Raw genomic sequence first — 27,598 nt, forward strand, 5'->3', positions numbered from 1 at the left:
GTTGAGATGTCTATTTAGAGAGTCCTTGATAGACGTCTTTTCAGTGACAGAATTTGTAATTGTGCCATTGTTTTGAGAGACTAAAATTATTACTTCAGGCAGGTTGCTTTCATGCATTATGCTACAATGTTGCTTGACTGCTTTCCAAACTGGAACAACTGAAAAAATGTGAAGCGCTCCAATGATTTTAAATCACTCTGCTCAGGACAGGGTGATTTAGAATTATTGGAGTGCCTCGCATTTTTGTGAGCTCTCAGTTTGCAAGCAATGGAGGTCTGGGCAGTCTTGGGCTACAGCTTTACAAAAAAACAACTACACCCTACCATCATTTTGAAAATGTATGGATTTGAATTTGGAAGTGGTAGGGATTTGGAGATATTTAATCCCACCATCATTAAAATCTGTGGCAGTAAGTTGGTCCAGGTGAAGGAAGTAACTGTACAGACACAACATTAACTTTCAAAACATCCTGCGCTAAGCAGTTTCTTCATATTCAAGTCAGGACTCCACCGAGCCCCTTGGTCAGCCTGTACATTGCCCCCTCCACCACTGCACAAAAGGAGATGTGGCTGTGTCCCGACATACAGCAGCAGTATGGGAAAGAAATGACAGTGCCTGTAAGAGCAACCACCACCACCATTTGGAGAACATCCTCTTTTTAAGGTGTAGTTCCTTCAGAGCTGCCACATGTGCAGGGCACCTGCTCTCTCTCTTGCTACTCTTCCATGCAGCAGCCCAACCCCTGACAGTAGGATAACAGAGAAAAAAATAAAAGATTTAACCAACGGTAACAACATAGCTCAGTCACTTTGTTTTCCATTTATTTATAGTGATGATTCTTCTTTAATTCATAATATGGCTTCAGAACAAAATTTGCTGGAAAATACCGCACAAAGAACAAGATCCTTAGCAGCCATAAACTGCCATTGTTTCACTGGAGCTAATGGATTTACACCTCTCTGCATCAGCTGAGGATCTGATCCATTATTTCTGGACTCTCAATTCCTCACTAAGCTTTGCTTTTTTCTTATCTACAAAAATACTTGTGGGAAAAAATTATGAACAGCTCTTCCCTTAGTATATTCATTATTCATTTTTGTAAGCTCTTTTTCAGTGCAGCTACGCATAAAGGAGTGACTTTTAATTTAGATGTTGTAAAACACAGCCTTGCTCTGAAGAGTGTCAGCGCTGGTGAATCTGTTTTCCTGGAATACCTTGTGCTGTTTTCAGAATTGCATGATTGTGTGACATCTGCTGCACATCTCATACGTGATCAACTGAGGAGGTACAACTGTGGCAGATGGCTGATGACTCACCTCACAACACCGAATGCTGGTTTGCTTTCTGAGAAGTAACATCTTCATATTAATATTCTAAGAGCCCTGCAAAGACGTGACCAGCCCACCTGGTTTGCTAGCAGGTAACGTAAGTTAAAGGAAGTGCACAGGGATGTAACAGCAACTTCTGTTCCAAGACATAAAACTGACTGAGTTAGTATTTTAAAATTTGATTTATAGGCTACTATCAGATAAATCCACAAGAGGAAATGGGGTTCACTGCTGTACGGTCAGAGTAGCATCTAAATAGCAAAATCTGGATATCTGAATCAGACAGAGATCTAGGCTTCCTGTGCGAAGGAGAAACAGAAAAACAATATCCACAAATGCCATTCAGTTGAGTGAGGAATCAGTAAACACCAGAGGAAAGGATACACATTAAATCCTGTTCTGTCCCTGTTCCAGGCTGCCCTGTTCCAGGCTGTGGTGAATGACATGGCGATTCTTAGACCACAGAGGAGGGTAGATCATTCCCTGGTCTTCTAGCACCCCACAATAGTTAATGTATGCACTTGCTATACCAGAGACCTTTGTTCTGTTCCCTTATATGCTGACTGTCAGATGGAAAGCATACACAGCCCAGTTAGCATGTGTAATTCTGATGAATTATAAGAAAACTATTACAAGCCACCTTTTTACTTACAATGACATTAGCTAGTAAAGTTAGCTTTGTTCACTACTAAAATCAAAAAGAAACTTGTTAACACTTTGTTATCCTCTCTCATTTGAAGATTCCTTGGCAAGATGGCTGGAGAAAACTCCAGTAAGCCATTCCTAAAACACCTAACTCTATATACCAAATCATCACATCTACATAGCAATTTAAAGTTCTGTATTGTTATATACATTGCAGTAGGTTAGGTATGCCAAGCTTAACTGCACATACTTCAATTAATTTGCATGCCCGTGATTTCCATACTAAAAATGTAACTAGGGCTATAAAAACCACACCTATATCCAAATTCTTTGGGATCCAAAACACATAGCAGCCTTGCAAGCATTGTATCAAAATGTGATCATCCAGCTTAAACACGCTTCAGTCTCAAAGACTAACACATCATAATGCTCTAGTGGCCTGTTAACCTTTGAAAAAATAAATAAAAAGATCTCCGTTCTGTGGCAGAGATGTGTCATTCCCATTTCCACAAGCCTTATGTCAACTAACAAAACTTCCTAATGAGCCAAATCTCTCTCAACTGCTAATGGCATTAACATTACCAAAGACCTATGCATGACTAACAGATGTGTCCTAAGGAAACTGAACTCATACCTTCCATTTCCAAAGAAACTGCCCTAAAATTAAAGAGTATCCCAGGAAGGAAAGAGGAGAGGATGAGAAGAAAGGAGAGGCTAGAAGAGGAGAGAAGAGGAGAGAAGAGGAGAGGAGAGGACAAGACGAAGGTGTTGTCATTGCTGATTCTGATTCATCCCATATAGAACAAATATTAATTAGGTCTAATATGGGAAGCAGGACTATAATCCAGGATTTACAGAGACATATTAATTAGTTTAAAGGCTCGAACATAGTTCTCCTTCAAAGGTGAGTGCCACGTCCACAAGCATTTGGGATCACATTGTCCCTCTCTCTAGAACACTCCATTATAGAAAAGTTGAAGTACCTCATTAGAAAAGATTTAGAATACCTACTTCTAGAATAATGTATAACTCAGAGCTACAGTCACAGAAATAGGCCTTCATGCTTCTGGAGACAGGGAGGGGAGCTGAGCAAGTCCGCCTTGCATCCTCTATAAGCATTCCCACTACTAGGCAATGCCCCTCTTCCATTATTTTATGGGCACCAATAGATATATTCCTAAAATATCCTCTGGATGACTCCTGCTGAAGGGATGCAGACATTGGAAAGACATTGCTGAGCAGCATTAGGACAAAAGAGTTAGATATGTTTAAATGATCTATGTGGTTACCTTCTCTGAATTGCTACAGTCTGACTACTATCTTCTAAACATAAAATAAATTGTTAAAGTGGCACTGTTGTCACTTATATTCCTTGACAGTTAGTAACAAAAAAACCCAGAATGCCCCAAACCAACAAAAGCAGAGTCTCCCACCCTCAAATGGTATGTAATGGTAATAGTTATCTCACAGAGAAAGGATCTTCTGCGACTGATACTTCTCTCATAGTAATTTTATGTCTTTCAAGTTCCACTAATAACTGTTGAGTTTACACCATGGTGCCAAAGAGGTATATTAGATCCTTCAGCTCCAGCTATCCAGAGCTTACTCAGCTCATTTGGTACCTCTGTGCTGCTGACACATACAGAACTTTAACAGATGGTCTTACAATACTGGCAGTTGTTTTGTACTGTGCTAGTGGTAAGGGGAAATACTCTACACAAATTGTCTGCGATTCTGGAAAATAAATGAAGTACAAATCCATATTAACCTCAAAAGCCAAACTATAAAAAGTCAGATTAGTCATTTAACGATGTATGTTCTCTGGGTTAAATGCTCAGTTACTGCAAAATGGTAATATTTCCCTGCAGCCAAGAGAACTATGCTTTGCCTCAGTGTCCACCAGAAACATCCGTAAACACATTATCATTAGAAAGGTATCAAAACGCATTAGGAATAAGCCCTGAGAACTTTCCTCATGTCATCAATCCTCAGAGACTATCAGCAAAAGTACCTCCATAAACTGTGTGTTTTCAGGATAAGATACATAAATAGTAAAGTAACAAGGTCCAATTTAATTCAACTGGATCTCTTTTTAAATTCCTGTCCTAAACATAATTCAAGAAATGACACAACAACAGAATAACATTTGATTTTCCAAAGTAAAACCAACACTTTCCTTCACAAGTATAGAACTGCCATGAAATACACATCTGTGCATACATATTACAATCTACTAGTGTGAATTTAAAATGGGATTTTAGAAAACTGGAAGCATTTCAATCCAGTGCTCACCTCTTCCGATCGCTTCATGTGAAACATAGCTTGGAAGATATTTCAAAGAAATTTCAGAGGCTTGGTCATTTATTTCCCATCTATTTTAATATATTTAGTAAGACAGGATGTCAGTTACCTTTTATGTTATTGTTACCATGTTAGGTACTTTGATATACAGATTCCTTAGGTAGCATCAAAGCCCTAGGAGGCTGTAGAACCGTAGAAGTGTTAACATAAAAGAGCCCTTCAAATGCAAGAGGTACATTCCAGTCTTCTGCTAGGACTGAATAGAGGCTGTATCCATTTTTTCGAAAAAATTTTTTTTTTTTGTATCCACTCGGGGTGGCTTAAAAAATACAGTTGCTGGAACTGGCTGATGTTATACATTTGTGACTTTGATACAAGTTAAAAGATCTTTATCAGTGTTATGTCTCATTTTTTACAGAAAGATCAAACAACTCCTAAGTTTGAAGCTGTTAACAAAAAATATTAAAACAACTAAATTTCAGATAGGTTTTTATGTTTTCTTTTCTTGTCTTTTCCTCCCTCAGGACTTTTGCCAGACTCAGAAGACACAACATACCTCCAGAAAGTACTTATACAAATGCAAGGCAATCCTTCTCTGAAAGCATAAATTAGCTCTCATCACGAAAAAGAAAAATCAAAAGAATTGTTAGGTAGGTAATCAAAATGTAGGAACATCAATCCCTCTGCTTCTTTTTCCAGGCCTAAACATTTTGTCAAACATTTCAAGCTATGATCCTTGGTGTAGCACTTCACTGTGAAATTCCCAGGAGAGGAGCTGGAATACATGCTTTAGTACCAGTAATACAAGCACTTCCTATCTTGGGAAGAGGTTCTCCCTTATAGATGCAGAGTATGAGATGACATGATGGAAAACTTTGTGACCATGCTTCCAGTTCCTGAGAGACTTTCTGTTTTCTACAACTGGTCATGCTACCCCCTTCCTTGAGCACTTCCTCTGTCCTCTGTAGAGAATGAGCTCAAGCACCCTCCCAGCAAGTTGATGGTGAACAACTCCTGCTCTTGAGATGTATAGATACCTTTCTAGTCAGAGGGACATGCAAGGGAAAGACTGTCTTGGGGAAACAGAAAGCAAAGAGAATGGAGTAGGAACATAGAATTTATCTTATCAATTCTAGCAATATCCAGCACTCTATCAGCCACCTTCTAGGGAAAGTTAAAGCAGTATTGGACTAAACAGTAATGCAATGATCTGCCCATAGCTGTAAGCAAAGATCATTCTAAATGATTTGAGATGCTACATTTGGTAGGACTGCAGTAAAATGGGAGAGAGTCAGGGGATTTAAAAATCTAAAAGAGAAAAACACAAGTACAACATTACTACAAAGAGAATACTTCAGTTAGTGAATACAGATTGCTGCATTGCAACTCATGTCCCAGACTGGGTTTTACTCACTTTTGGTATGATAAAATCCTACACCATTAAAATGCAGTTTGCCTGAGTAAGGTCTTTACGATTTATCTCTGTGTCCTTCCTATCTTATATTTTCTGAAAGAATATCCAGCATCTTTCTTCTGAAATACCTTTATAGTTTCAGTAGGCACTCCAGGCTCTGGAACTTTATCCAAGTAAGTAGTCAAGTCTTGGTCCACATGTTCAAACACCAATGTTAACTTGGTCTCTCTGTCTGTTCGTGACACGGTGCACACATCAAACAACCTGAGAGAAGACAAAGAAAAGAGGAGGTAAGTATAAGGAACCAGTATAGACATACCTTGCAGCTCACAAAGGTCTATTTAAATTTCTTATAGCATAGAGAATGAAAAAAAAATACTTTCCAAAGGTAGAGCAAAGAGCTCTTGATTCATCAGATAACTATTGATACATTGATAATATCATCTCTCTCTTTCATGTGGGTATTCTAAAATAGGATTAAGTAGTAAGAATCATCAGTTCATCAAAGTAAAATAATTACATGAAAAGAAAATATTTTGTTGACAGAGCAACTGAAGTTAACACAGAAAATGACTTGATATTTATCCACAGTCTATCCTGCATCAACCACACGGCTTTTCAAAAACCAGTATGAGTAACATTTCTGAGGAGAAGAAAAAAGATACAGGGTGCTTACATGCACCTTGATTTTCTTTCCACATCACTATCATGTTCACCTTTACCTCTGTTCAGAATTAAATCTTCTTTGGTGGAAACAGAATTTTTGTGTCGACTACTGAAAGTTTTCAGAAGCAAGGAATACCTTCAGGGTCAGGATACAGTTTGGAAAAAAAGCTTTATCTACAAAATGCCATAGCTAAGAAATCCTTCATCACTTTCCATCATCCTTTTACTGGAATTTCTCTATCATTTTAACTTGTTGCACAACATCAAATTCAAGCTCATTTCCAAAGCTCCTCATAATGTCACATTCCTATCTGATTAGCTTATTTTCTATTGTTTTCTCTTTTTAATTAGGATTTCTCTTATCTTCTATGCTTCCTCTACCATACTGGTTTTTTTATCTTTTGCACAAATGCCTACCCATCCTTCAGTGCTTCTCACCTATAGTCATACCAGTGACCATCATTTTTATTACCCTTCTTCAAGTCCCACTTCTACAAAATCACAATAAGAAATCCTGTCCCCTGCTCACATGCTTTACTAATGTGTGCATTCAGTTAGTTTTAAAACTGTACAGATCAGACTGCCTCTCCCTCTGAAGTGAGGCAGAAAATCAATTGTTACTTTTACTAAGTGACAGTAGATTTAAACAAATATATATGTATATATATACAGTTATTGAAAAAAAAAAAAAAAAGCAGATACAGTTAAACTGAAGAACCTATCATTGACAACAAGTCAAAAGTAATGATTTGTTACTGCTCTGTTAACACTACCACTTATTTTGGTCAACATCATAGCAGCTACATTGTTTTATTATATGCATCTTTTATTCTCTTAGAATAAATGCTTGCTTACTTTGTGGAAAGTGCAGGATTTCTGATAATTTTATCAAGTAATATTTTTGTTCTTTGTCCTAGGACTAAGGACTTTCTATGCAGGATCTGGAGACAAAACAGATCACACACAAAGCCTTGGGGGTCACTGCTTTTAAAATAGGTCATCTGAAAAACAGACGAGGTAAATGTTTTGTACTGAGTTTTTACTTCTTACCTTAAATATCAAAATATATCACAAGGCAATGGAAGATAAGAATTGGCGTAGCTATCTGTGAAGACTGTAACCAAAATTTAAGACAGCATTACGCTCACTTGAAATGGTACAGATTTAACATGTTACATTTCTGGACCCATTTTAAAAGCATTTCCTAAATAACCTTTGGACAGACACTTAAAAATTGTTTATTAGCCACCATGTTTTGAAAAGGGATGCATGTACATTCCTTTTAGCTTAAAGAATCTTTTCAGTGAGTAATAATTTGGGAACTAGAGTTACAGGATATGAAGAGACCATCAACGTACGTCTTTTTAAAAAATGTTATCTGTGCTTAATCTGTAATCATCGTATGAACAAATATTTACTAAATGATTATGGGACACTAGCGACTGCAACAGCACATTTCTCATAAACAGAAATAGTATTCTCTTTGTGATTCTCTTAATGTGGCACGTATGGAAGGTAGATGCCCTGTACACAGTAAATCAGTTTTGTGAAAAGTTGCAAGTCTTCCTGAAAAGTTAAATTTGTTGGTATTTGGCTGGAGGTTAATAATCTGTAATATATTTATATAAATCAATGTGGAATGTAGCCGGACTGCCTATAACCCCAACACATGCAAATAGAGAGGAGCCAGACAGGTCTGAACATCTGAACATAAACACTGGAAAATATTTCCAACTGTATGATTCCTTTGTGTTGACCTACATTTACCTAAAAATGTTCTAAAACACCTCTTTTGCCAGGTATTTAATACACTGGCAAAATTACCTTTGAACTATAACAGAATTATAATTCAGTAAAAAAGGAAAAAAAAAAGATTTCACTGTACAGAATATAGAAGCAAAATGTATCTTCCAACTCACTGCAGAAGGAAATGCTGATTCTGTGTTTAATTCTTCTGTGTTGGGCTCATTTTGGTTCTGGCATTTACTGGCATAGCAAAATTAGGAACTCTAAGGAGTACAATCTTAGTCAGCTATTACTGAGTAATAATACTATCACCGAGTAATAATATATTTCCCTTTTTTATACCTTTTATGTGAAACTCTAAATGCTCTACTGTTAATAATAGAAACTCCAGATCCTGCACCAGGCTGGGTGGAAGCACATCATGTTTACTCATAGAAAACACAGCTGTTGCCTTAGAAAGATAATAATTTAAAGCACAGCTTATATGAATCTGCAGTATTACAAAAAGGCAACATCTGGCATTGCCTGTGCAATTTTGGAAATAGATTGAGAAAGACACAGCCTCTTCACCTGATAGCGTCCATAGGGATAAAACTACCTTTCATAAATTATATTCTTTTACATCCACTGTAGAAAATCATTCACAGAGTTGCCTGCTTTAGTTAGGCATACCCCTGCTGTCTACACTATCCATCTTTCAGGCCATTTCCTCATGACTCTCGGTACGTGACGGGACAGTTTTGGATGTCATTGCCTGATGCAACAGCCAAAGACCTTTTATTTAAAGAGTTACGATGTGGACACTGTCCTAAGTGAAGTAAATGTACCTCAATTAATACAGGATTTCCATACTGAACACTTTGTAAACACAAGCCCAGCCCTTCTATTGTACTTAGAAAAGAAACGATTGAATTATTTGATTAAAGTAAGATCCGCTATGGGAAATCCTGCAAGTATTTAACAAGATGTTTGGCTGGAAGTCATACACTGCCTGATGCATCGATCTGAACTAGCACATTGTTCAACAGACACTGACTGACTACCTGTGTTTTAATGCATTTTTTCAAGTTAATTGTACTCAAGTAAAAAAGCATACCAGCTACAAATCTGTGTCTATTTTATTTCATATAGGTGCCTTGCACCTAGAGGATCTTACTATAACCAGAGTACCTTCCTGCCTACAAAAGGCTCTTCTAGAAAACTTGATGATGCGTCTTGAAGTCTGTTGTTTCTTACAACATGTAATCTGACAAATGCAATCTTAGTTCATCTTTATTTTATAATATGCAGTCCGAATGTCAATTTTTTTCAGCAGAAAACAGGTGGTGTTCCAGTTTATTTGAAAACACTGCATATATTCTGACCCATACTAATCTGCAGTTTCTAGAAAGTCCTTCAGATTACATGTTGTAAGAAACAACAGAGACTTCAAGATGCAGCTTTTGAGATGCTCTGAGAGCTGCTATTTTCACACATTTTTTCCTGAGCAAACTGAGGCAGCAAGGCAACAATGATAGAGTTCAAAACCATTGTTACGTCAAACTTGCCACCTGCAAGACATACCAAAAAAGAGATCTGACTGTAAGACCTGAAAAACTGTAGGACATAAGTTCCCTTGGCTACTTTCAAACAGATGAGTAAGTACAACTGGAAAATTAGCCAGAGGGAATACTTGCTGCCAAAGCATCCAAGAGCTTATTGTTATTTTTATTGCAGTAGGACTAATCCAACATGAACAAAGATCCTGTTACTTTGCTGGTCACTCACAGCATTGAATAAAAAAACAGTCCCAGCCCTCAAAAGTGTTTCAGTAACATGGATTTACCATAATTTTCTTAGGAGCAGTCTCTTCCCAGGAAGAGTAACTTCCTAGTTTATGTGTGACAACGAAAGAGAACCGAAGCTGTTGATTTATGAGAAGGAGAAAAGTTTACGACATTTCCAGGTTTCAGAAGTCTGGACAAAGACTCAGACAGAAAGGTTTGGTGGTCTCGCCTAACTCCACAAGGTATTTACCACATGACAGAAAACCATCACAAAATTTATGTACGATTGACAGCGTAAATGCAAACACCACAAAATTGGGATACCAAGACTATTACAGGTCATGATTGAGGTTTATTGGCAAATATCTGGGGGGAACGTGAATAGCTTCTGCTTTCACTGGCTTTGGCTCAGTTTAATCCTGTAAATCCATAATTTTCAAGGGTACAAAAATATTCAGCCTCTCATACCTAAATGTATTGAAGAACGACAGTCAGGCATCCTTTGAGTCCAAATTTCAGCAACAGCCTTAAGATGCTTCTGTTCTTTGGAAACCACTCAGTCTGTAAGACCTGGCTCCTGACCAGCTGAAAGCCCTTCATTCAGCCCAACTTCTTAAACTAAGTATTCCTTGAAAAGACCGGTTCTCCCCATACTTTTAATTTTAGCTACCTTCTGCCTTGTTTTTGAAGAAGAAAACACTCTGCTAACAGAAAACAGTCCTCACTTGAAATCACATATACCAAATGTATTGTAACAAAGGGGCCGTATTTCAGATGAAGAACACAATAGCTGGGCAAGTGAACTGGAACATGTGCGTTACAAGAACCATGTCCCACGTAGCAAAACAGGAAATAGAGCTTCACACTCTAAAACGTATGACAGAGCTCTTTCTCTTTGTTCAGGACACACTGCTTTGTCTCAGCCTCATCAGCAGTCACCTGCTCCTCCATGCCTTTGCAAGCCAGTATTTCAGATGTACGTTCTCGCTCTGAGGAGTTTTAGTGAAGTAATTTTAGATGACAAAAAGAGCACATGCAGATGAACGGGCCTCTAAATTCAAAGTATCTAATATTTTAGGTGTGGGTTTTTATTTTTATTTTTTCTTTCTTTTTCCTGTGGCAACATTTGTAAAAAGACTTAGTAATGCAAGACCCAAGTTCCCGTTTTGTAAGTGTATGGGGTCTTTAGGAGGCCTCTCAGTGTGCTTGCCATGCCAGCTGCACTGCACTGATGTGCACTGATACATGGGATACGGGATCTGCCTTGATGTCAGACTGCAGAACAATGCAGGGACACTTAGACCACCCTCAGCTGACTCACCTCAGGGCTGGAGACATGCAGTGGGGCAGCACAGCACTGCCTGCAGCACGGTACGCTAGCCCACCATGAGCTCCATCCAGCAGCAGGCAGATGTTCCGCATCAATCTTGATTAATTAAAACAACCTCGGTATCTGGGCACTGCTGATGGCAACTCTGAGTCTCAAATCCTTATTGTCTGCATTTCTAGTGAGTTCTTGGAGGCAGCAAACATTTTTCTTGCTCTGCTGCCCTCCCAGGAAAGAGTAACAGGATCTCTTCTTTTCCTCAGAAGAAACCTCTTTCAGGCACGTAACCGAGGAGGACAGAACATAACATCAGATAAAATAAATGAGTTTATCTCGGACAGACAGATGTCATGCAGATAAATGTTTTCAACTCATTCATTATCTGCTGCACGCAGAGCAGAGAGCTGCCATGAAGGAGGAATGCCATGATGAGAGCAGGGCAGCAGAACATCCTCGCCTGGAGACCTACCCCAGCAGAGCCCAGCCAACATCCCTGCTTAGAGCCCACTCAGCAGTGAGGTTTAAGGGAAGGAAGGGGGATATTAGGATGACAAGGCAATCGTTCATCTGCAAGCTGAGCTTTGTGCTGTAATTTTTTCCAGTCTCTCTGCCTTTCTGACTTGGAAAAATTATTTAAAATGCTTAGCTCTATAAAAGATGTTTTTGTTCTTTAAGTGTGTGTGAGGAGGAGAGACAGGGAAAGTGACAGAGAGAAATAGATGCTCTTGAAGGCGAAGTAAATAGCACTGGCTAAAGTCCGATAGTGTGGGCTGCCTGGGCAAGCTTTCAACGCTCCGTGCTGCCTGCAGCCCTGACCTGCAGCACCCCTGCTCTCCTTGCTGGGCCCCACTTGAGCTACGGCGAGCTGTGGTGCCAGCGTGAACGGTTTTGTGATGCAGACAAACGTCTGCTCCCACGAAACCACCAAAACTCATTTTCGTTTTCAACAGAAGCCAAGATTTGTGCCCAAAAGATGAAAAGGCCAAGTACGTTTACTCACCATGCCACCCAAGTAACTAAAATATTCAGTTGTTGAGAGTTTTATTTCAAGGAAAAATGTGTTTGACAAGATGTTCTCTACACCTCTCTTTGTTTATAGCATAATGCTGTCTTTTTTAGCCCTAACACTGCCATTTCTTGTTCACCTTCTTCGGGAAGGGAGATTATTTTTAATAGTCAAGGAACAGAAATGAATCCGGTGAAAGTCAGCAATTCAGTGTTCTTAGCAGCAAACTTCAGTTTCAGGACTCACCCTGCAATTCACCAGTTTTTCAAAATACTTACTCCTCACCAGTCAATTAGCAGCTTCATCTCATTGCAATTGATTTTAAATCCAAACTGGCCACACTCTGAGCAATTACCATTATCTGGGGAAAATACCAGCCTGTTGATGCCTGTACTTGCCATGTGCACTGCTGTACCAAACAGACGGCTGGATCTCTCTGTGGGGACAGCCACGTTTCCCCCACATCAAAAAAACAAAACAAAACAAAACATAAAAAAAAAACAGCATGGTCTGTTGCAAAGACAGCCACTGGCAGATTCTTTAAGATTGGCAGTTGCTGTCTGACCTATTCGTGGTGCTCTCATGTGATCCTGGAGCACGCGAATGTACACTGCCCTTCAGTCATGCACAGCGCTGCTACACATTGCTGAGGGCTCCCAACCAACTTCCAGTTTTGAGCACAAATTAAAGATGCTCTCATTCATAGGCAATGCATGTGCATCTCCTCATAAATGTTTCAGATTTTCTGTAGAGTACCTTCCCCAGGGGTAGTTGCATTCCTTTTTGCATTCTCTAAATTGCTTAACATGTAAATAAAACTGATGTCTGAGTATTGAATTTGTTTAATTCAAATGCAAGGAGCACAGAAATTATCCTGGGCTGCCAGCCGTACGTAGTGCAATACGGGAAACAACAAAATCCAGTTCATGTGTAGCTCGCAATCAAATTGCTTGTTACAAATTCCACATTTCAGTTTATGTTTTGAATTTGTGCTCATGTCAAACATGCAGAATCTAAATCTAAGTTGATCATTTCTTTTGTAGGCTTTAATAAAACCAACGACTCATCTTCAGAAGATTTTATGTCTGCATAAATTATCATTTATTCTTTGGTAGCTTAATAATCTAATCTATCTACACTTGAGACAGTTAACTAAATGGTGATGCCAACATATCAAAAATAACACAGGAAATAATAACCCTCCACTTGATACAAAAAGTAGTCACTGCATAAAACCCATTGTCCTGTTTGATACTGTGTACTGTCTCACAGAGTTTTTTAAATCCTTGCAATATCGCAGCAATATCCTTACAATATCACAGGTGTTTTATCCAATGCTTTTTAAGCTTTAAGCGTGTCTAATTGAAATTTGATTCCAAGTTCTTGCTTTTCAGAGATGTGTTGGGAAACCTAAATGATAAGAAGCAGGTGCTGTAGAAGATGACAGAAGATGAGTGCTTTTTTAATGCTTACCATCGATTCAGGGACTGCTATTCCTGAACAGCCTCCAGGTTACTCTACAGACGTAACTCTGCTCAGGGAAAGTTGCTAGACTCAAAACTCATATTCTGTCTGAAAGTGAATTATCCTTCAGGTGCATGCCAAGCCCTCTGGAATACAAGTAACCACAGCTTGTCTGCTAGTACTTGAGAAGGACAAAGCTACTTGTTGGAGCTGCTGTACACAGAAAGTGAGGGGACAAGCTAACTGCTGCAAATATGCCTGAGCCCTGCTGCTGCCACTTCCCAGGAAAGAAGGACTGGTATGGGCAGCAACTGAAAGGAGCCCAGCACTGGTGGGAGGATGTAGGGGATAGACCGAGCACTAAGTGCAAAATGCCTTGTTGTGGTTCTTCTGCTGGCAGGAGCCACAGTTTTGATTAAGACCCTCAGAAAGTATTGTTCTAGTGATTTGTGAGACACTGACGTGCTAAAACTTCTCAAGAAAGTCCATCTGTACAGAGCTTCATAGGAAGACATGGGACTGAATGGTTTGTATTTCTCAAAGCAGGATCATGAACTGACTTTTAGAAAGTGAAAACTTTCATGCTTCAGCAATACTGTGAACTCCATTGCAAAAGCAAAAGAGTAGTAAAACAGAAGGGAAAAAAAACCTGAAGAAAAGTAAAAGGCTAAACTGGCTAAAGTTGACAAACTGATATACACAAATAAATAAATAATGTAAATACTAGTAATGACAGCTCTTATTTTGAAAACTGAATTAATTCTTTTTAGATCTTTGAATCATATTATTTTAATGTATTCAAGGAATTATTATGGAAATCTATAATGTTTTTAATGTAACATGTTGCATGTCCATGATCCATGTATTAAAAAGAAAGCAATTAGTATATATAGGAGTAAAATGCAGTAAAACATTTAATGGTCACTGTAATATCTGGTATTTCTATTCTGGGTTTATCATTAAGTAACTTTTCCTAAGTACAATGTCATTGGCTCTCAAGATAATATCATAGCAAAGAAAATCCTTTCTAAGAGGATGAAACAATCACCAGTCTGGGAAATCAGGTGCAGACCTCTTACAGAACCCTATACTCAGATAGTCATTATCTGGACAGAGAGCAATGTAAACCCCTGTATGCCATTTACACCTGTATCTACTATGATGGTTGCAATCTGTGGTTCCCGGTCTTGCTTTTCTTACCCATGCTGAGATAATTCTGTAGTCTAGGGTACTGCAAGTGAGCCCCCGTCTCATACCTCAATGCCCTTATCTGTACCAATGTCTCTCCTTCCTAACTTCATTAGTTTTATGACTCAAGGCAACTTTTTCATATGGCTATACTTCTCTGAAAATGATGTTCACGATTTATTGCAAACAGTTCATCACAATATTTGTTTTTCCTTAACTTTTGAAATGAACAGGGCTGTGAACCACATTGCTTTCTCAGTCTTTACCTAGGGGACTAGAAAACATGAATGGATATGAACAGATCTTGTTATCTTGCAAATGGAAACAGCAAATTACCACCATTTACTTAAACAGCATGAAAACATTAAAAATGTCTAAATCTGCTGAAAGAATTTGTTTATGGATTCAGTAGAACTAATAGTGTTGCACTGCTCACAATTTCCTGAAAACAGACCAGATATATCCACCCACTTCCAAGGCAAGCATGGTGGCTGGGTGGCAAACCCATTTGCTATGTACAGCAGTGCACCAACTGAAAATGCAAGAGGTGTTTTTGATGCTTTGTGTTAATTTTCACACGTTTGTCATGAACGAGGTTAAAAGACACGAAAACAGAGACCCAGTTCTTGGTGCTTTTTGCCTACGCTTGATTTGGGGGATGACTTTGATCAGGCTTTGATGCCAGGTCTGCTCCCAAGAAGCCTGTGCACTGTGATGCCAAGCAAACTTAGCTAAGGAGAAAGCAAATTCCTCCATTCACTTCAGCAAAACCTGAAGGGGAGCACAAGTGGCAATTGCTCACATAGGTAAGAAAAACAAACAGGATTTGGTCTCATCTTTTGGGAGGCAGTTAGATTTAAGGCATGCTAGCTAATTCCATCCAACGTAGCTGTCTTTGGCTACCCATCATCAGACAGATGAAATGGCGTTTGTCTCCATGAGCAGCCCAGCAGAGCTTGTGGAGTATCGAGCTCTCTCTTCAGCTCCCCTGGAAGAGATACAAGGCATATTATGGAGATGTTCAGGACTAGTGGTTAGTCCTGAAAGGGCCACATTGGCCCTTGAATAAATTGGGAGAGGAGTGGGTACTGTCTCTCCCTGTTTGCCAGGGAAGACATTGAGATGACTAATTCAGACCAAACACTTAAATTCAACTGAATTTAGGAGACATGACTTTTTCCCAGGAAAACTGTAATTGAGCAATTTTAGTTGGTGGGATTCCAGGTTATGTTCAATTGATTATGTAGATGTTTATAAACACTTCTTGTAACAAGGAACTTATAAGAAAATGAGAGATGTCAAAAAACAGCACTGAAAACACCTCCAATCTTATCTACTCAAGCTCCACAGACTGGGATCCATCCTAAAAAGCTCTGCACACAAGAGCCCCTACCTAAACCTCATGAAGTTAGTACATGTATTTAACTGGCTTTGGCTCAGGACCAGAATTTTCTTTAATTTGAAAGGGAGTTTCACCTGTGACAAACTTGCAGGATTGAGTTTAATATTCATGTTGTACAGAAAAGTAACAAATGGGACTAATAAATCTTCAATAGAAATTTTACAAGATTTTTCTGGCTTAATAAATTTAGCCAGGAGGCAATTGCTCTTAAATACTTGATACATAAAAAGGGATCCTCATTTCCATTAGCATGCAAATTCCTTACACATTTCATCAGAATTTGAGATGCTGCATCTTACTAGGTTTTTAAAAGTGTGGGCTTCATGGCTGCTTTGTTCCTTAGAGAAGTTTACGTCCCACTTACGCATAGTCATTTATACATGGCTATACAGGCTCCTTGGCTGTCATGCCATTTCCTCTAATAAGCTGTCTTATTCTAAAATTAATTTATAACACATGCAAAGAAAACTGCAAATATCCATTACTGTAAGATTCTCAGGTGCTTTTATCCTCCAGTTCCCCAGGTAGTTGTCTAGTAAACATGCTTCCTCCTTTAGCATCCAGTTTACACGATCCTGTGAGCCAGTCATTTAAAGATTAATGCACGCTGAGTGAAGTATTCTACAGACCATACAGCTTTTTAAGTATTTCCTTTAAGCTCTTGCACACATATGTAAAAGAAAACAAATTAAAGATTATTTGCAGAGTTTGGCAATGAAAATGAGGTGTTAGTAGCATTTTGAGCTGGCAATAAATTTTATTTGACTGTTTTATTACTTCGGGGCAAAGGCAACTATTTCTTTTGGGGCGTCTTTTAGCAGCATGAGATTAGGGTTTACACTTTAATGCATGGAGAGTTTTGAAATAAATTCAGCATTTTGTAAATGATGGTGTATGTCAGATGTAAATACATGACAAAACTATATTTTGGTTGTTTTGCAACAACATGTCTTTCACATTTCTGAAAGGAACGAGCAAGCTATAATAAATCTTGCAAAACGAGGTCTGGTTCCCGGAGCGCTAAAACATTTTTACATCTCAGCAAATGAAAGCAAGGCACATCTAAGGAACTTCTGCAAGCAAACAAGAGTGTGTTCTGCATCGTCCACACAGCCCGTGTCAGCTCAGGCTGAGCTGAGGAAGACGTGAGGACAGCAGAGTGTAATGGCTGAGGCTCGGCAGCGCTAACATGGCTACGCAGCTTCCAGCTGGCTCAACATGCAGGCAGAGCAAGTAGGCATCTGCTGGGGAAGGAGGCAGGGCTGCCTCACATCTGCCTGCAAATGCTGTGTGGACTTGAAAACGAGTGGACATGGATTACTTATGATCATAAAGCGAGTCCGTCAAAACTGCCAAGCCTTAATTTGCTGAAAATTATCCCTTCGGCTCTGTCCTGCTCTACACCGTTCCTCACACTATCTGTCCTTTTCCATTTCAGAAAAATACTGTGATAGATGGAAACTGTTCTGACCCTTTCCAGCCCCTATACAGATTGTTTTATTCGTATAATTATTTTTACTTCAAAAATAAGTCAAGAGACTGTGAGCAGATATTGAGAGACAAGGAGGGATAAAGGAAGAACCTCCTCCTCTTTATTTTCTCTACTCTACCCCCAAGCCTTAGACAATCAAATTTACCTCTGTTCTCTGAACCAGCACAGAAGCATGTACCACATCCAATGGTCCTGAGCCTTGCTGCAGGTGACCAAACTGGCAGCATTACACATAACACAGGCACCCTCAGCGCAGTCTACAAAAGCCTCTTCTGGTCTTGGTCAGCTGGCCTATTTCACTGACTATATATACACGTATGTATATATATTATAATTCCCATCTCTATCCAACTGAAGTAAATCAGCTAATCCTGATGTTAGGACTTCATCCTCTCCCTTTTAATAGTGTGCTCCCATGTCTCTCTTAGCTCTTATTTAAAGCTTCCATTTATCTTCTATTTAAATACGCAGTCAAAGAAAGGCCAAATTTTCATGCTGTGAGATGTATCTAACCATACGGGACATATTATCTTTTTCTACAGTTTTTATCATGAATTTTCATACTTAGTGCACCGGAGGTTTATAATTAAGTTGCCACTGGACTAAGTGGCAATTCATCAATTGCTATATTGTGCCACTTTTGGAGGGTGGGAGTGAACACTTAGCAGCAGCACTGGTCTACAAAGACTAATATCTTTTCATCCTTATACAATGGGAAAGCAGGAGATACAAAATAATATTAGATTAGAAACTTAAGGAGTCCAGAGTGGTTAAATTGAACAGATACAGGGAACACACTAAGGAAATGCACAATTTTAGATAGCAAGGATACAGCTGAATTAATTGTAAAGGGAAAAAAGACATTGTGAAACTGTCGAGATAATTTAAACGATTTAGGAGCCAGCATCCCAAATTACAGAATAACCTAGGTACTTAGGGCCATCAGGATATTTGTGAATCCCTGGACTTCCTGTCCAGTGTCGCTTCATGATGCTTTTCAACTAGAATTCTAATGCCTAAATCATCAGAATGTAGGATTGAAAGAAAAACCTGAGACCAGTTGCCTGCATTAATGAGCACCCCCAACAGACACTTATGCACAGACACAACAGCTTCCCAAACACTTTTTACCGTCCCATACCAAATCCACAGCTATGGCCACGGAGATTTTCCTTGAGGTACGTTTTAGTTCAAGAGCCTCACTGCCACCCCAGGTTCCTGCAGCACTGGGATATTCATGAAATAAAACTCCTAAGTTATTCCAGGAAGTTGACCCAACCATTTTACACAGGATATTAAATAGACCCCAGCTGTCTCCACTTAGAAGTGACTTAGTTCATATTTTTTATAAAGGCCCATTCAGCTGCTTTCTGAGTTATCACAGAATTGATGTGACTTTCTGGGAAGAAAAGTCAAAATCTGTGTTTTACCTACTTTTCATGTAGGCATTTCTTAGGTTTAAAACATCACAACTGGTATCTATATATCCTGAAATAAAAATCTCTGTCTGCATTACAAAAATATTTCACTGAGAAATATCTGCCACTGAAGGCCATTTGGAAGAAATATACACAGTAGACCATTTTTGTTGCTAAACCCAGGAAGGCACGGTAGTCTCTATTTCTAAGAATGCCCATACGATATATGGCTACTGACCTACATCCTGTGCATTCTCCCTGTTTCACTCCAGAAGACAGAGAGGTGACATAAATTTAGGTTTTCCAAAGCCTTGCAAAAAAAGAACACTTTTTTAGGCTTGTGAAAATGATGGTGATCAATATGTTAGAAAAGCCATAATCATGCCCACTCAGCAAATTACAATTAACCTATTTCAAAAGCTCAACAGTCTTTTTAAGGAGAACCGCCATTTAAAAGCTGAAAAGATAATATCGCAATATTTTTGTATAAATGATATATTCTGGCATTAGTGAGTTCTGCAACTGAGTAAATAATACCATTTAAAGCTGGCATTTTCATAGTTGAAAGATGAGCGATGAAAGTGGATGTATATTTGTAAGATTTTAAAAAGTAATAAAAGGGTCAATATTAAAATGAGACACATAATCCCACTATCAGAATATTACTTAAAAACTAAGAAATGTATTTGTTCTGCACACAGGAGGAAAAAAAAAGCCATCTGTTTCAAAAATTAGTTCCGCTGCTTTTAAATATTGACATCCCCTGCTCAGTTGCTTGCTGGAGTGGACTGTGCCCCAGTTAGGTTAAGCCATTACATGTTTACTCTTTTGGATATTGCCTGGGCTCTTTGCCACTCACATCAGGCTCTATAATTTTTATTTACACTTTCCAGAATACATTTAATAAAATCTACTATTTTATTATGCTTAGGAGTGAGACAGCACTTTAGTTCCAAGTTTCAATTTTCAATGTCATGTAACTTTTTAAAAACAATTAGCTTTTGGGATGATTTGTTGTCTGGCTTGCCCTCATTCCCTTTCAATTTTTTCTTCTAACTTCAAAAAAGATAACTCAGACATTTTTAAGGCACAGATTTAAAACTAACTGCAGTTCTACATGTCTAACAATCTCATCCATGTTACAAATAACAATTCTGAACTTCCTGGTAAAAATGCAGTAAAATTTTTCATGGTATTTCTTTGCCACATATACACACATATGCAATTACACATAACCAAACAGCTTAACAGAGCAGCTTATAAATAAGGACAATTACTTTGTCTTAGCGGTTCCATAATAAAAAATAAATAAATCTGTTTTCAACTTTGTGATTCAATCTATAAAAGAACTAGCTCCAAGAGGCACTTGACAGAAAACATTTTTACCTGGTCAAAAACATTGAAGCAGAATCTGTTAGCGTAATAGGTTAATCTTAGATTTGCAAACTATTACTTAGCAATGTGAGTTGGTGTGTTTTAGGTTTACGGAAAAATAAAACTTGAAATTCCAAAAAAGCTATTCCAAGAGATAAACGTATTGTATCGCTGCTTTCCAAGAACCCAAGAAAGGTCTTGGATAATTTAGAGTATAATACAGGTTAGACACCAGAATCTTTCAACTACTTGCAATTGTACAATCACGTAATTTGCTCAAAAGGAATTTGAAGTAATTACATGTATGAAGGAAAATTATGTGTAGCATCAGAATGTTATTAATAATGAGGTAATTAGCCCACTTAGTGGCAAATCCCATACCAGACCAATATGGCAGAGTGAGAAAGGGGAAAATGAGAAAAACAAGTAAGAAAAATTGTATCTGAGAAGACTCTGAAACATGCCACAAGCCACTTGTGGGCTGGATTACTCCAACACACATCTTCAACTACTCTTCCTCTCGTAAGAGATTAACGGCTTTTGACCAAAATGGCTTCTGCTGGAGCATAAAGTTGTGTATAAGGTAACCAGGCAATGATGACCCATTCCAGCTACATCCTGTTCCCTTTAGTACTTCGATGCCAAGATCAAACCAGAAGCAGATTGTCTGAAGTCAGTACATTTCACAGAAACCTAACCTCTATTATTAGAAATACATCATTTTTGTTAACTGATAAAAAAGCATCCTGTACAAACCCTTATCAACAATACATATACCAGACTTCAGTAAAAAAATAAGGTCCCCTGTAATACTTCTTATTTCTCCTCTAATTTGACAGTTCAAGTGCACTCTGATTTCAATGCTAGATTTTTGTTCCCCCACCCACAAAACGATTTCCTATTTGTTTTTGTAAATTCTCTTATTTGCTGTACAAAATCCCTACCCATGTTTCCACTTTCCACCTTCAAACTTTTGACTGGCACGTATCTCATGTAGCTTCAGCAGGCTCCAGTTGATGTCCACTCTGCGTGAGTCACCTGGACTCTGTGGTCAACAAGAGACAGCAAGCAGTTTCCAGACGGCAATCCATTCAGCTCCAGGGTAGGTACAGAGGCTGAGGGGGATGAATTACTCTCAGAAAGCACATTCACTCTCTGCACTCACCATGGAGAGAATCTGCATGGCTAGGTTGGAGTATGCATTTAATATTTGGATGGTTAAAGTTAGACGTCTGCTCACAATTCTTACGTTACATTCCTGTTCTTTTTTTTTTTTTTTTTAATTTGTGGCTATGTGTACCTTCTGTGCCTCCAACTTGATATACGGGAGCAGAGACATGAAAAGGAAGAAGAAAATTTGGTTCTTCCCTTCAATACCACTCACCCCTTTGCAGAACCGCAGGAACCAAAGAGTTACATCTATGTAAAGTGTCTCAGTAGCACCCAGAAGAGGCTACAGATCCAAAGCAGTAGCTAGGATTTCCAGTAGCTGCACAGAGCATCGTAGGAAGGAGAGGTAAATGTCCTACTGACAAAATGGGCAGCTACAGATCTTTATTTAAGTACCTGCCATGCAAAATCCATGCATTTTCATACCCTTTCAACTGTTGGATTTCTGCTTACCTTCTGTTTCTTAATCTCTCCTTTCTGAAGCCTATTGGTACTATGACAAGTTTGGGAACCATGCCTGTCCCCAGAATATCAGATTTAATTATTGTTGCTCCTGTGACTTTCTGCCTTGACTATAAGAATCTCCTAAATCAATTATTGCATGTTGCTTCAGACTACACAGTCAGTGCTCTCTTCCTTGTACTCCAGAAATAGCTGCTTCATTGAAGGAGTTTGTAAGTTTGGTCTTTAAACCTTGTCCTGCTTGTTCATTTTGTTATGAACAGTCATTGAAATTGACTTTGTTACTGCTTTAATAAACTTAAGCTTCTTCAAGAATTATGGGCTCAGCATTCTTTCACTGATCTAGAGGACATTTATGTTTGCTCTTTATGACTTTTGTTTCTATAGAACTAACTTGTCCACTCTCAACTTTGGGTTACTGGAAACCAAACAGTCTTTGATATGTCTTTTCTTACAAACATCACAGTACCCTATTGGTTTGGGACATTCTATTATACTTAAAATGTCTTTTAAAGAGACTCCCTCATTAGTGTTATTCACCTATCTGGGTTTTATCGTTAGCCACAAATACTTTAATTTTCAATCAAATAGGTTACCTGACTGTCCTGTGCAACTCTCCTGCTATTGTACTGCTGTGGTCTGTTGGCTCTCCTACAGTTCAGTTTCAAGTTCTTGGAATTCATATTTTTTTCACTAGTGCGTAAAGCTTTGCTTTTGTTTAACATCCCTAATTGATGTTTTAACTGGACCTAAGAAAATTAAAAAGCATTAAAAAGCTAGAAGAGAGACAAAATAAATAATAAGCAGCATAGACGTAAATAGTGCCAGTCAACTCTCTACCTTTTTTTTTTTTCTTTCTTTCCTTTTTTTTTAAATGAAGTTACAAACATAAAGGCAATGTGATGAATGGGACTCAGTGCAATGAAGAAATACAGGTATTCATTTCTCAAGAAGCACTGACTTGTCCAGGCCTTTCCAAGAATGCCGAGCCTAATGAGACATTTAATACTAATTTACAGACTAGAGTCATTGATTCAAACCTGTCGAGTTATGGGTATTATTGCTTTGAACAAAACTTGTTGCTCAGCAGTTTACATAAGACAGAGACAAACAGTAAGGCAACAAATTGATTAGAGATGTCTAAGAGGAAACCACAAAGATTGGTGGGTAGGCCTATCTCCATTATTGATCTAGAAGGTTATCTAAGGATAAACAACACACTAATTAAAATTGCAGATGCTGCTCAATCTCTATGTCATAAAGATGACAAATGTCAACAAAGTGTGATGCTAGATAAAATTAGCAAAATGAGATTCACTTTATGACCTACTTCCTAGTTGAGAAAAATAATGCAGGGCTTTAACTTTCACTGCCTGGAAGAAACACGGAAATCGATAGTGAAGGTTCTGGTGCTGTGCTAGCTAGTAACAAGCTAGACATAAACTTTCAATGCAATGTACAGCAATCACAAAGGAGACAGAATTGTAGATGGAGAAGCATTTCCTCTTGAAGTAAGGAAATGTACATAGCATTTAAATGACTGTATCTGCAATGTAACCTGGAGTTCTGGACTAAGTGCAACACTGTATAATTTGCTCAGGTGACCATACAGAGATAGGAATCAGGTATTTCAGAATATACATACTAAGACAGAGGGAATTGTCTGTGGTCCTCAAAGGGAATGTCACTGGGAGGAGTGAAACAGATCAAGAGAAACTCTCTGAGCCTGTATAAGTGAAAAAACTCCCAAAGAAACAATTCTTTTATACCTCAGGGCAGTTTGATAAAATCCATTGCTATGACTTCTAAAATCTGATCAGTAAAGTCTCAACTGTGCATACTTGGTGGGACACCTCTGCACAGACTTCCTGTCCTAATATATATTTGCTCATTTTAACATTAGGAATTTATCATTTCAACAACCAGAGCTAGTATTAATTAACTTCACCTGCAGAAACTCAATCCTTAAATTTATAACTGCCTTTTTGAGTTGGCTATAAGATGTGGGTGCAATTCTCCCATTGCTGCTGAACATTAGGCTGCTCACATGGATGAACATTTAACTATCTGCCTTTTTTTTTTTCCAGAACATAAACACAAGAATAACCTGAGAATGTTCCTTTAACTGTAAGCTTCTGATTAAAATATTCTGTATATGATGATCTACTACTGCTTAGTCAGAACACTTAAAGATCATAATCCTCTTTTCTGGAGAATGCCATCCAGCTATAATTTATTAAAGGGCTGTCATTTCTTATGAGACACATTGATATCCTAGACAGCCACAAGGGTTTTTCTAGGAAAATGATTTGATCACCACTGAGGGCAACTGAAAAGCAAAAAATCACATATAATACAGAATACTGTAAGTCTGAATAATCTGATTTAATCTTTAACTTGCAACATGCACACATACACAAAAAATCACAATGTATTTATATGATGAGATGAGTAAAAACCAAAGCCCGAAGAATGACAGACAGGAGGAATTTTGCTAAGATTTAACAGAAGGGATACAATTTAGCTATGAGAAATCCACCATATTTTACATGTTGGATTTTATTATAGCTTTACGCAGAATACTGTTGCTAGGGATTTTTAAGTTTGCTGTAAATAGAAGACTTTCATATCCTATATCTGTTTTTGATATCACGTGTTGTTTATTTTACTTTATTTTATTTTTAAATGTATGACTATGCATTCTAGCCAGCTAAAGATTTTCAATTTCTGTAGAAACATTCAAAATCCCTTGTCACAATAATGTTAAATGCAATATTCACTGGCTGCACAACCCTCCTTTTTCATGGGGAAGGGGCAGAGTGGGCAAAGCCCTGTAGGTTTGTTTCATTTCAGTGTTAGCTGTGTATCCAAACTGGTACTCCCCCAAACATCTAAGTACCGCCAGTACATTCCCAACTCCTACTGCCAAGTTAAAATGAAAACGGTCTTAGTTCAGAAATGATTGAGGTGGTTTGCTCTAATCAAATTAAACCAGCCAAATGTTCTTTTCAAAGGTAACTGTCTACTCTGCAGCTGTATGCAAAATACCACATCAAATGTGAAAAAAAAAAATAGTGATAGAATTCTATCCTTACAGTAGAGTGCTGGCTCCACAGATGAAGAGAAACAAAAGCATCAGTGCAGCTAGGAATTACATTCACAGAAAGCTCCCAGAAATATGCTCACTTGAGAAACAATGAACAAAGTACTGAAATTTCCAGTTTATAATTAATTGATTTCAGAGAGAAGGGAATTCTCTGGAATTGTTAAACAGCAACAGCCACCTTGGGTGATTTATCATAGTGACCATACTTCAAACAGATATTAAATGCCTAGCCAAAGCTTCACATGAGAGAGAAAAAACACCACATAGACTTTTCCATCCTATTTCTCACTTCCTTTCTCTGTCTCTATCACAATACGTAACATTTTGTACTGACTAATGTTGCAAAAACCCAAACTTGATAGGTTTCATTTAAACTCAGTATGATTCATCTTTGTTAGAACTGACTTTTCAGTCACTAAATATGGGAAATTCCTGCAAAGATCAATTCATATCTGAATTATTTTTTATTTTGTTTTGCTTAGAGAAGATCTGTTACCTGTTAATGATCATCCAGAGTGATATTCGTTCATACGAATGCTTTTAAAACAGTATGTGACACTTTGCTAAGTTTCTAAATTGTTTTCTAGGTGTGTCATGAGAAATTTACCCTAAAGCAACCCTACCAATACCAGCAAATTGGCATATTCCAGTACGCTCTGTATTTACATATCTGAAAACATCACCTGGTCCTAGAATTATGTGAGATCCTTCTTCGTGTAGAGATCCATATTATTCTACAACCCTAAAAATACATCTGAAGCATCACATAGGAGTCTCTTATTACTCATATAGTACCTTCTTCATTCTGCCTGTCGCTGACTTGTTAAAATTTTAAGGCTTGATTTTAAAAAGATTATTTAAAGGAACATTTCCTTGTGAACATTTTCTAAGGATGGAACACATTTTCCAAGGATATGGGTAAATAAATAAACAGGAAAATTAATACAAAATTTTGCATGCAATCAGTATTTTGAAACAGTTATGGAAGTCTACTGTCACATTTCCACTCTTTGATGACCTTCTCATCTAAACCCTCCCGAGAGAGGTTTCCCAAATGGAAAACATCAAAGTCTGTTATGTCACACCCCTTGGAAAATTCCAAAGCAGCTTGCTTATTAGTAACATGCTCTAGAGTTTAAAGATAGAGCTGTTAAATGCACTTGCAATTTAAAATATTTTTTTTCAGAATATATGAAAAATACATGTAGAACTGATATAGTAGGAGAAATTTCCTCTCTTTTGAATGAAAACATGTAGCTTGGTGACTTCTGTATAGGGGCACAGTTATCTTATGATCATTTGTTAGATCATTACGAATCCACTTGTTCAGCAAAACTGGAAAACAACTAGATTTCATACACAGCGTAAAACCCAAATGCTCTATATACAGCTGCAATGTTTTGGAAGGTACAGCAACTTCTATATTACTTTGGTTATGAAGTTTTGTAAAACAATTTTAAAACTTCAGAGCAGAATTAAGTCAACTAAGAATTACTAAGCAACTCAAAGACAAATAACTTAAGCACTTGATGCCAAATTCATGTTGCTGTACAAAACATCTCTGCTCTTTCTGGATAATTATGTTATTTATTCTGCATGACTTTTTTAACTTCCAAAAGAAAAAAAATCTCTAGAAATAATGCAGTATATGAATAAGAATCAATAGCTATGGTTTGTATTTTTATGTATATTGTGCCAGTCACTGCTTTGTGCCTGAACTCTATTCAGAAAAGCATTTTAATAATCAGTGTATACTTAATATCATATCTTTTTCTATTTGATAGTGTACTTACATATCTGCTAAACTTTGAACAATTACTTAAATCCCACTGAGGGTACCTGAGCCACTCACTTGGTACTTTGCTAAGTCACAGCCAACAGCCTACTTTCCTTCAAACTCTGGGAAAGAACGCACTGCTTGCACCCTCTGCTCTCTTCCACATTTCAGCAGGCACCAGGGTATCACGACACAAACCTGAAAGTCCCAGGCAATCTACCTGGCCCCTGTTGTGGCCAGCACGGACTCCAGGACCCCACTCCAGGTTCCCAGGGGATGGATGCCTCTATCTGGTGGTAGCAGGCTGGCCCAAGCAGCAGCTGTGGTGGGATGAGATGGTTTTTCATCCTGGTCAGGACCCAGCAAGACTAGGTCTCTCCAGGAACATTACAGACACAACCCTCCACTGATTTAGAGAAGGAAGGGAGCGCTGTACATGATCTAAAATGACTAACATTTACTCACACAAAGACTGGAAACATGTTTTTTATAAAAAGCTTAGATTCAGAGTAAGATAAAATACTTTTTGAAGAAAGCTTGTATTCT

General features: G+C 38.1%; 1 protein-coding gene across 2 annotated transcripts in view; it reads right to left on the reverse strand.

Annotated features, from left to right (window-relative positions):
- CDK6 (cyclin dependent kinase 6) overlaps positions 1-27,598 on the reverse strand; it is a 142,297-nt gene that overhangs the window by 106,996 nt on the left and 7,703 nt on the right. For both annotated transcript variants that reach the window (XM_082754391.1, XM_082754390.1), the window contains exon 3: positions 5,817-5,952. In XM_082754391.1, coding sequence (XP_082610517.1) covers positions 5,817-5,952 — 136 coding nt within the window. The remainder of the gene's footprint in view (positions 1-5,816; positions 5,953-27,598) is intronic.

This window comes from Aythya marila (assembly GCF_965140915.1).
Source record: "Aythya marila genome assembly, chromosome: 2".
NCBI classification, from domain to species: Eukaryota; Metazoa; Chordata; class Aves; order Anseriformes; family Anatidae; genus Aythya; species Aythya marila.